Source organism: Barbus barbus (genome assembly GCF_936440315.1).
Source record: "Barbus barbus genome assembly, chromosome: 8".
NCBI classification, from domain to species: Eukaryota; Metazoa; Chordata; class Actinopteri; order Cypriniformes; family Cyprinidae; genus Barbus; species Barbus barbus.
In genome coordinates, this window is record NC_136736.1 from 1,876,035 (window position 1) to 1,888,157 (window position 12,123).

The 12,123-nt window shown below is 36.3% G+C and overlaps 1 protein-coding gene across 1 annotated transcript; it reads left to right on the plus strand.

Moving 5' to 3' along the window:
- Positions 1-1,382: 1,382 nt before the first annotated feature.
- Positions 1,383-6,554, plus strand: LOC306873722 (CMRF35-like molecule 9). The gene is made up of 6 exons (XM_079423205.1): positions 1,383-1,600; positions 4,978-5,286; positions 5,720-5,758; positions 5,859-6,014; positions 6,096-6,142; positions 6,256-6,554. Exons 1-6 carry the CDS (start codon positions 1,558-1,560, stop codon positions 6,409-6,411), a joined length of 750 nt encoding a protein of 249 aa, XP_079279331.1. The 5' UTR covers positions 1,383-1,557; the 3' UTR covers positions 6,412-6,554.
- The last annotated feature ends 5,569 nt before the right edge of the window (positions 6,555-12,123 follow it).

Below are 12,123 nucleotides of genomic sequence, written 5' to 3' on the forward strand. Positions count from 1 at the left end.
TTTATTATTAAATAATCAAGTACTATCAAATATCAAATATTAGCTCTTGACGTTTAACATCCTGCGCATCTTGATGGCAGAGTGATCATCCCAACTTAATCAGAAGTCTATATTTGCTGACAAAAGCCCCCAAATGAAGAAGTTATTATTGTGTAGACAAGTAATTCATTTAATGGATGTTATAAAAAGTGATTTTAGATGTCTATATATACTTATTTTATTTGCAAATCATTGAGCAACCATCAATCACATGCATCACGTGTGTTATGCCACTTTTTAATATTGTTGTTTTTTTAAGATAAAAAGTGAATTTTCCAAAAAAAATAAAGCAATATATTGTTTCTGTTCATCTGCTAATGTTCATCATTTGTATCAGGCAAACATGTCTGCTATATGAATAAACCACACACACACAACCACACACACACACACACACACACACAAATAATTAGTTCCTGGAATCTTCTGTAAACTAGAGAGACTAAAACTATATGAACACCAACCAAAAAACTAAACATCAAAGAAAGTGAAAATGAGGCAGCTCCTTTTGAGGAAGCGAATAGTGAATGTTATGTGGCTTTCCAAGCTACTCTTTTGATAGCAGCTTACTAAACTACACTAACTAAAGCTAACTATATTTTATCATGTAGTTTCTGCCAAAAAAACAGAGAAATGATTCTCACTTTGGTTGACAGCATTAAAATTACATTTACACTAAGAAACTAGAAAGCTAGAGATGAAAACTTCATAAACGAAAAACAGTAATGCACTTTTCTTCTTGTACAGATTACTTAACATTCACTGGGGAATGACAACAGCTTTAAAATAACATTACCGGTACTAGTACTTTTATCATTCTGTGGTAAAGACATGGTTTAGATGATGGAGTTTTCTTAATAATATTTTTTTGTTGTTGTTGTTGTTTGTTTTTAATCAAAGAGAGTTAGTTTGAAATATTCTGCTGTAATTACGACAACCTAAAAATGGCATGCAAGGATTTTAATCGCCAAGGACCCTCCTAAGAAACCCATTAACAATAACAAAGCAATGTGATATTAACAACACTGCTGAAAAACAACACTGTAGTGTTTTAAATTATATAATAATATATATATAAATTATAACCAACAATTAGGAGAACAGCTTTTAGTATTCCCACTACTTCCTAACCACTGAAATTTCATTCTGACTAATGTACAGGCAGCACATGACTCTCTCTCTGAAGGGGTTATTTCACATGGGCCTAGAATCAGACTGCACACCTCAACCCTCACATTATCAATAATGACAGGCAGAACTAACCTGACCCTGGTCCTGTGTGAAAAGGGAATGTCTATTCAAACCAAAAGTTAATCAAGAGGAAGTGGTCAGGTTCTGGATGTGATTGTGTAGGCGTCTAGAAACCAGCTTACACGTGAGAAAGAGTGCACAGGAGGACAGAGGCATACAGGTTTAATACTGCGCTTGATGGTATAACAGAGCTCCAACATCACCAACAGTCGGTCAATATCACCGCATTAAAAATCTGGAATAGACATAATAGGATCCCCGTTTAAAATGAAGTTCCTCTGTATTCTCTGGATTTGGATATTTCTGTCAGGTAAGCTCTTTATATATGTGTGATTTCAGTTTGCTGAATGTTGAAAGTTTACAATGGTCTTAAGGGGGGGGGGGGGCTATGGGGGGGTTATTATACCCCAGGCTAAGGGTAGCCTACTTTTTAACCTGGGTAAAACAATATTTCTCTAATTCTAAAAAGGTTTAGGGTTCCCTTAAATTAGCCACAGTGTGACATGTCAGGTGAAATGCTAAAATGTTACAGGGATTAAGTACTCTGAAAAACATTTGGTGTGGAAAAAATTTACACTCAAAAATTGCAAACAGTTACAAATTTTGTAACTTTGGTAAACAGTATGTAACACATTGACGTAAACATGAATTGCAAAATCTGAAACAATATTTTCTTGAATACTCCAATATTCTTTTTTTTTTTTTTAAACAGTTATTTTATCTACTTAAAAATCATGTTTTATTATGAACAGTGCTTAATTCATTAAAATGCATGTGCTTTAGTGAGTCTAACTTTTACACATTTAGTTTAAATTAAGTGCGGACAGACAGATGGATGGATACTTCCGAAAGTATTCATACCCCTTCATTTTGTTATGTTGCTGCCTTATGTTAAATTGCTTTAAATTACTTTTTTCCACTCCTTACACACACTATAATGGCAAAGTAAAAAACAGGCTTTTAACATTTTTGCAAATTTATTAAAAATAAAAAATTTAAATTATTCCATTGCATAAGTATTCAAACCCTTATATGGGACAGTAGAAATTTAGCTCAGGAGCATTCATATTGCTTGTAGATGTTACTGCACTTCAAGTGAAGTCAGGGCCGTTGCTGGCCAAATGGGTGCCCTAAGCAGGATTGTATTGTTGTGCCCCTTCCGTCAAATATTATACAAGTAAAAAAAACAATAAAAAAAAAAACACCTACTATAGGGGTCGAAATAGACCTTTAATAAAATATAAAAGTAGGCTAAATAAATAAATTAAATTATATCATTTACAAATTACAATTGTAGCTCTAGACAGTTACCTATGGCTCGGATTTTATTAATACAGTCTGATTTTATTGTCTCAAGCATTCAGAAATCATGCAAAAGAAAATGAAGCAGTTACGATAAAACCATTGTTCATTTTTGAAAGGGTTGTGATGTCCACTTGTTTTTGTTGAAGAAATTATAGAGGCTGTAGCATTTCTATCACAAAAAAGTGGCCAAAAATGATGGCCAAAGTGGCCAAAGATTAAGTGCATATTTGAATTAGCCTAAATGTTTGGTCAATATTAAACAAGGATTTGATCGTCCTGTAAGTAACAACAGCAATTACCAGCAATTACCTGGGTGTCTTTGGCGCCCAGGCATTTGTAATAATAGGCTATGTAATGTACATCAATTGTTTATTTTGTATTAAATTATGTATTTTAACATTGTTATTCATTATCTATCAGTGTTATTCCATATAATTTATGAATTAACCAATTGCCTCATTGTTTTTATATAATGCATTTTAAGTCATTTTACATGCTGTTGTTGGCTTAGGTCTGTTTTTATAACCACAAAAAATATTATCCTAATACTTCTTTGCAGTGGTGGACGAAGTACATTTAATTAGTTAATTGAAAAGAATCCGTTTGTTCATGAATCAGACATGGCTTCTGCATCTCGGAGCATGTGATATATTTTAAGGAGTAATGATATGTTTTATGAAGTGTAGCAAAGTAAAAAGTATGATTGTATGCTTTGGAATGTAGAAGTAAAAGTAAAAGTTACTCAAAATAAAACTACTCCAGTAAAGTCCAGATACTTGAAAAATGTACTTAAAGCACCTAAAGGACCCTCAGACTGTGAGAAACAAGACTCTCTGATGAACCTCAATTCCAAACTTCATGTTTGAAGAGAACCAGCTCTGCTCGTCACCTGCAGAGTACCATCCCAAAAGTACTGTGTGCTGGTAGCAGCCTCATGCTCTGGGGCTAGAGTAGAAGAAAAGCTCAGTGCACCAAAATATTGAGATAGCCTTAATGAAAACCCAGTCCAGAGCATTCAGAACCTGGGCAGAAGGTTTACCTTCCAACAGGACAATGACCCCTAATCACACAGCAAGAGTGGTTTATAGACAACTCATGTCCTTGAGTGGCCCAGCCACAGCCTGGGATTGAACCCAATCAAGTATTTGGAGAAACCTGAAAATGTGTGTCTGCCCCCATCCAACCTGAAAGAGCTTGAGAGGTGAGGTAAAGAATGGCAGATAATTGTTATACTGATGTGCAAATCTTGACCCATCAAACAAAAAAGACAAAAGTGCTTCAGCTAAGTACTGAGTTAAGGGTTTGAATACTTATGCAATGTACTCATTTCATTTTTTTATTAATTTACGAAGTTGTGACAGTACTGATATTGCTTTGTCATAATGTATGGAGTGTAGATTGATGTGGAAAAAAATTAATTACAAGCAGTTTAACATAAGGCTACAACATAACAAAACATGAAATAAAGCACGTAAAGCATGAATACTTTCGCAAGGCACTGTGTATGTATATATATATATAAAACAAACAGTGATTGAACCATAACGCATTGAATGGAGTGAAGAAGAGACTATCTTGTTTGTTTGCTTCTTTATTTTTTTACAATACTTACAACAACCAAAGCAGACATGGCACCATTATATTATCAAACAGGTTGCAATGTGATTGAACTCATAAATATGCAAATAATAATGTACAATAGACAAACCCCTAATGACTCTGAGTTAACAATTGTAAGTATGGCAAAACCCAAATGGAGACATGGGTGAAAAACAGCAATAACCTCCAGCTTATTACAGGTCATTATAGTAACACACAGAGAAAAGTCATAAATGTGTGTTAGCCTGATCTCTTTGACCCAGGAGTATAGGCAAGTTTGATCCTAGAGAGCCGCAGTCCAGCAAAGTTCAGCTCCAACAATAATAAAAACAAATGCACCTGCCTGCGTCCCAATGTGCATATATCCACCCTATCTGCCCTAAATAGTATTGAAAACTACTAATATCACACATAATTTAGGATGGATAGTATGCACATTGTGACGCAGGCTTAGTAATCCTGAAGACACTGATTAGCTTGTTCAGGTGAAATTAAACTCTGCAGGACAGCGGCTCTCTAGGACTGAACTACCTACCCCTGCTCTGACCAAATCATTTCTCCACTGACTGTATCTGTCAGTTTAAATTTGTGCTGTAAATAACACATTTATAGGAAATCAATACAGTGGTTGTGAAGCATTCACACTTCCTATTGTAATATTGTCAGACCATAAGTACAGTAAGTAACTTTTGCAAATGAATAACTGAAACCGAAGTGTCTTGAAGAGGAACTGACAGTGCCAACACAATAAATAACCCTAATAGACATTTGTTTATCTAACAGAATTTAATTCAACTACTGGTGAAATTTCTAGACAAGGATACAGTGAAGGAAACATCACAATTACGTGTTCCCACAGCTGGGCTTCAACCAACAAAAAGTATTTCTGCAGAGATCCATGTGGATACGGAGATACTTTAGTGAAATCTGACCAGTCACCTACAGGGAGATACACACTGAAGGATCATGGAGCTGGAAGCTTCACTGTGAACATCACTGATCTACAGGAGACAGACTCTGGGATTTACTGGTGTGGAGTGGAGAGATCTGGTCTAGACACATTTAAGAAAGTCAAACTGATAGTAACTAAAGGTAAGAATGATGAGCAACATTATGCATTTCATTACACTTCCAAATGCTTAATGTTATATAGCGATATTGCCTGTGAGACAAGGTAATGAAGGGTTGCAGTACTACCATGTTATTTCATATTAAATAGCAAACAAGACTGTTTGAAGACCTATTCTTTAGGCTGACACCAGAAATACAGACATGTCTTTGAAATTACTCTAAAACTTACATATAGCCAACACTGGAAATGTGGAAAAAGTGACTCATCACAGGATGCTGGAAACACAAACAAGCACTGAAATGCACTCGACTAAACCAAGATAATCTGTTTTTATATCTTCAACCACTAATACAACACACTCTCACTGACATCAGCAGGTAGTCAAACCTCTTATTTCATTGCCTGCATTCTATCTTAAGCGTTTACTTATGTTATTAAGTACTCTTTTTAAAGGCTTTGTCAAAGAATCTGGTCCAGCAGGCAAAAACACAGGCAAGTTACTTCCCCTTTATATGTATATTGACATTTCACATTTGCTACATAATGAAAATCAAAAATGGTATATCCCAAATGTGTTCTATATAATATACAGGTGCTGAACACAACAAATCATCCTCAATTGCCCATATATGGCCAGTGCCTTTATATTATATTCCTTACGCTGCTGGTGGTCTGGTCATCATGGTCATCATGTGTGCAGTTGGACTGGTCACTGTTTGTCAGTGCAGAAATAAAGTCAAGAAGTCAAGTGTGTAAACTTTTAAATACTACATCCAAAACTGTATTTTTAAAAAACGGTTTAAAAACTGTATTGTTTGCTTTATTTCAGGATGTGTTATTGATAGATCTATATACAATTCCCATCAAAGCGAGGAGGTGAGTGGAGCACAGAAACATCATAAGATCTGAGCCACCACAATCACAACTTCTGCTTATACTTTATAAGCCACTTCAACAGCTTATTAACAGAACGATGCTTTGTTTATCAGAACACTCCTGATGACAGACCATACGCCACCATAAAGAAATCCAGTGCCAAGTCTAATGATGAGAGCCAATCAGACCCAATCTACCAGAACCTACAGTTCAACACTACCCAGGGAGAAGCTATATATGGAAATCTATCCAATTTTTCTGGACATTAACACCATTTCTGAACAGTATATGGCAAAAATACCTAGGCAAAAATCATATGTACAGTACAAGATTCGAAAATGTCACTTGGAAATATGATCATGCCATTATTTGTGTAAATAAATATCCCTTTTGCATGTAATGTTTGCATGTGAAACAACAATGAACGCTACTAAGTTTTTTTCATTTTAAATGGGGAAATGTGTAGGGCTATTAAGCCAATACAGCTTACTGCTCCTAAATTTAATGAATCCCTAGACTAGCCTGAGGTTAGTGTAAAAAAAACAACAACAAAAAACACAGTTGTTAATATGTGAAACTAAAGGGGTTGGAAAACAGTATTCATCAATCACACTTACCTGTTCAGACTCAGTTCATCATCCTCAACATCTATGAAACTTCATAAACCTCTCATAGTTGTTCTCTTACCATCAATTATCAGTCTCAGGGTTGCTGGCATGCTCATGTCTTTCTTGATGCTTTATTGCAGTTGCCTCTAAAACACACAAAAAATGCAGTAAATCTTAAGTTCCATTAAAAACTATAACAAACTAATTCTGAAACTAGAAAGACAGCTAGCCATAAAACTAGTTTAACCTAGCTAACATTCAATTTTATTTTCTCAATAGTCTACTGGCCAACATTAATAATAATAATACCAGAACAAAATTTCACATTAGTTAACCTAATGTTTAAAGGGGTCATATGATGCGCTTTCAAGTTCTCCTTTCTCTTTGGAGTGTTACAAGCTGATTATGCATAGATAAGATCCCTGAAGTTGCAAAGACTAAAGCCTCAAAACCAAAGAGATATTCTTTATCAAAGTTAAGACTCTGCCACGCCCCTCTAAAACATCTCAGTCAAACACGCCCCCACATGTCTACGTCACGGTGTGGAAATATTTGCGTAATGCCAAAGAAAAAGATGTAAAGACGAGCACAGGAGTGTCTGTTTATACAAAAAACCTTTAACAGAGACTGAAACAGACGCTGATCTCTGAGATCCATGTTGATTCTGAGCTTCACAAGAGTAGCGTCCACTGTGACTGGAGTTAAAGCTGGAGATGATGAAACTCTGTCCAGATCCAACAGCTGAGCTTTGATTCTCCTTAAACCATCTGAAGTTCAGAGCAGATGGGTTTGAGTCACTGATGCAGCTCAGAGCCACTGAATCTCCCTCCACTATTTCAGCAGACGGACTGATGGACACCGAGACGCTCTTTGGAGGATCTAGAGGTAAAACAACATGGTATTCTTATTCATATGCCATCTATATTGGTTTGCTGAGGGGGAAAAAAAAACTGCTGAATAATTTGTTGAATAATTTCACTTTCCCTTCTTAGTGTTTGCAATTTCATCTAGTACAGCAACAACTAACAGCTGCATTTCATTTACAAAACACCACAGTTGAGACCGTTTCTTTATCTTTTCCAGTTACTGATATGAAACAATACTTGCTCTCATCATTTTCAGTGATGTTGTGCAGTCTAAGGACAGCAGTTTGGTTTTGTCAGTCTTCAATGTATTCAACCCTGTCTTTATACTCGGGATATGCTTTTAAATTTTTCATCTCTTTATCCCATCTCTTGATCCAGAATGTGTCATTTAATTTATACCAATAATAGTCGTATTTGTACATGTATGATTGGACATGTATTTGGACATGTATGTTTACTGTGGATCCTTTAAGACCACATATTGATTTAGTTTTAGAAAAACCCTCTCCAGATTTGTCCAAAAACTCCTGAAACACAAAACATAGAAGTTTAGTGGCAAAACTTGTTTTCTCATATGGAACTAAATCATATCAATAAGTTGTTATGAAGTGCGAAGTGTTTTAAAGGTGTGGCAGATGAGTGTGGAAGGTGATCATGATGATGCACATCAACATGCAGGCAAAAATATAAAATCCCACTAACCCAATAAACAAGTTTACATAATCAAAGAAATGACCATGCAATTTCTAAATTTTGCCTGTTTTGCTAACTTCCACTAATTTCAACCACACGTTTTCTCTTTTAAGCGCCGCCGTCTAAAGACATGTCAGCCAACTAATTTCAGCAACTATGAACATGCAAAGTGACTGACAGGCTGAGAGCATTTCTGCAGCTAAAAAAATGTCAGGCTGCCTAATAGGGGCTACAAGGGATATTTTATGTTTGCTGTTGCAAAAAACATTTTAAAGTGAAGCTGTAACAACTGTGACTCACCAGAAATCATGAGCAGAAAGATGAGAGGATCATCTATTTGTTATCGTTTGTTATCATCTACAAAGATATTTTTCTATTCTTCACATATTTACCTACCTTAAACTGAAATTGACATTTGAACTCTTTCTATTAAATAATGTGTAAAAACTCTCATACCTTATTCCCAGTGGCTTTCATCAGTAGTACACAAAGAGTAAATGTTGAGTTTGGAACATGTCAGACAAGCCAAGTTGAGATAATCTGTCAGTGATTATAATAACTTCCAGTTTCTATGCAAATCTGTTTTGTATGCAACTCTGCTGAATAAATAAAATGACCTTTTGCTCTACTGTAAATGTCAATTCAAGACAGATATGGTAGCACGTTATTTTATAGTATGTGTACTTCCCCGGTAAATACATGGTAAATATCTTGTACCTACAGGCAGATGAGTGGTAACACAAAGCACTTACCAGAAGTGTATGTACATGGTAACAAATAAGAAACACGGCTGATAGTGTAAGGACCTGCCTATTTGTACCCACTTATCCGTAAGTACTACATATTTATACCATGTATACACATTAGTTAGTACAATAGAGTATCTAATTAGTTACCATTCCCCAAACAGGAAAGGGAAATGCAACCAGAAATGAGCTGTCAACTCAACTTGAACGCGCAAGTAAAACATATCTCCATTTTTGCTGGAAATTGGTGAATTGATCTGTATGCAGTCAAAGATAGCCAAATCTCTGCTTGTGATCTTCCTCCAGTTGAATTTACGAAATAGCAAAAGAGTGCTAGACTTAAACTTTCTTCAAATCGCAATAACTCATTTCCTGAACGTTTGTATGTGTGTGTGTTTTGTTTAGTATTTTATCGTAGATTAGCAAATAAACTTTGTTTCATTTATAAAGAATCCTTGTCTTGTGTTGTGTGATATTCAAGTCTAAACATCTGCCAAAGATCTCGTTTACCTTGCTCAAAATTGATAAATTACTATTGTTTGTTTTTATCGTTGGCCACGAAGTAAGATAAACAAAATTGTTTAGATACCCTGATTTTAACGTTCGCTGGACGGATCGTTAACAATGTATAAATTATGAGTTTAGAATTAATATCAATTCAATTCAATTAACCCGAGTCTTTAAGACTCGATTCCCTAAATGCTGAAATAATAGCTTAAATTCATTACATACCCGTATTAAACAAATATATATGGGTATATACTGCAAACTATAATGTGATATATTACATAATATATTACAATATATTGGAAATAGTGCTTATATTTTTCAATATACAGCAATATATGCATTGACAATATATGTGTCACAGAATGGCCCGTCTTCCCCGTCACTCATCACTATCACCTGTGTATCTCCAATCATCACCGGCACCTGCACCTCGTTATCACCAGCCACATAAAAGCACTTCCCTCAGCTCACTTCATGGTCCGATCTTGACGTAACAGGATTACTCCATGAACCATCTCTGCTGCTTTACAAAGCTGAAGGAGAGACACCTCAAGGACCGACGCTGTCAACTAGCTCTACTATCTGAGTATCCTACCTGAATATTACTTACCTGTTGTTTTGCTCCTTGTCATCCTCCCAGCTCCTGAAGGAATACTGTGAAGATTCACGGGACGCTCTCCTTCGCCTCTTGGACACAGGAACCTTGGCGACCTGTGAGAAGCATAGGATCAGTCCTTTGTGCACGGAGCACTATTGTCACGAATGAACTGTTCCTCACCTGTCTTCAAGACGACCCTTCACCTGCCACCTTGCACGAACTTGAATAAACTCTCTATCTTTTACTCACCTTCCGTGTCTGACTAGTTCCGTTACAATATGGCTATATATTGATACATACAAATATATTTAGAAATTAGGACAAAGATACATCTAATATTCATAATGTTTGATCCTTTATTGAGTATATATTGCTCATAGATATTCCCATATACACATGTAAATATACACATTCACTGAATGAGTTAAAGCAGATTTCTAGTTCCCAGCATGCTTTGTTTCTGACTATTAAAGGAGAGTTAAAAAAGTAAGTGTTATTTCATGTGTTTTTGCTCAATATTAATATAGGGGGAGATCTGTTAGTGTTTAATGCTGTAATATATTGAAATGTAAAAGGGTTTCTGGTATGTGTAAGTTTGTGGGGTCACCATTGCCCAGAAGAGAAGAGTCTGTGGTCAGGATTACCATTGGCTGAGCACTATTGAATTATTACTTAATTTGAAAAATAATAACTGTGCACTTTCAGCACAGTGATAGTCTGTTCACTAAGTGTTTAGTATGAGCAGGTGTGCTTATGCTAGGAAACTAAATATATTTTAAAATATGGCACCTGTACATCATAAATGATCGTTAGAAATAAGAAATATATATTTCCATATATGTGTGTGTATATACTGCGTGAGTAAATATATGTTCAATATATTTGTACACATGCATATCTTATCTATATATTATAAAGTGTATTACTGAATATAAAATTACATTGTGATTTATAAGTAAATATATTGTCACATTTTTCAATACATGAAAGCGTCAATTCCTCATGTATTATTCAATATATTGTAATATATTTACACAATATATTATCCTGTATCATTTCTAATATACTGTTATGTCATTTAATATATTGATATTAATACATCCATGCAGAGGCAGCACTCACGGAAACAGACTGGCCTCATTAAGAGAGCATGAGTCTCATCTTGCTACACTTGTAAATCGTTTTATTTCATGAAATCTGTCCCGTCCCTTGCACTCTCCTGCTTCTCCCCTCCCAGGAGCCTCGGAATAAGAAACATATTCTGTAACTGCACGAGCTGGCTCGGTGCTCCATTCTATGATGGTCCTCCAGGTTTCCCAAGGCAAGCTCCTCTGTGCCTCCGTGGAAAAGTCAGACCCGGACCCTGCTTCTTTCAAGGAGCTGAGAAGCGTGACTGACCTGACTCTACGTGCTATGAAAATTACTGCCCAGGCGATCGGCAGGGCAACAGATATAGAAGCAAAGCAAAGTATTAAGCAAACACTCACGCGCTGCCGCCTCTTCTGCTGACTAATCTCTTCTCCCATTAATTGCTAATCACTAATTGATACTCTTATACCTTATTAAGATCAAGGACACACACAAGGCCACCCTCCTGGACTCCCCAGTCTGCCCCATTGGGCTGTTTGGCCCTGATCTGGATGATTTCGTGGAGCGTGGAGCTATGCACCACTTCCTGTTTCATGTCGCCAGAAGGCTCCGCTGACACAACAGCCTGCAAATCCAGAGCTTGAGCTCCGATAGTGCCCTCAGACTGCAAAGTGATATCCCTTCCCCAAACACCAGGGCCAAAGTGACACTGGACTCTGAGCTGCAGAAGCCATCCTGATTCAGCAGAAAAGGAAAGGAGAGGACTAAGTCCTGCCATGGCTGGACCTCCCTCAAAGAAGTCTCGTGCTTGCCTTCCAATTTCCTGTTCAGCTCTGGGTGTCGGTGGCACTGTTTACACTATAAATGCTGA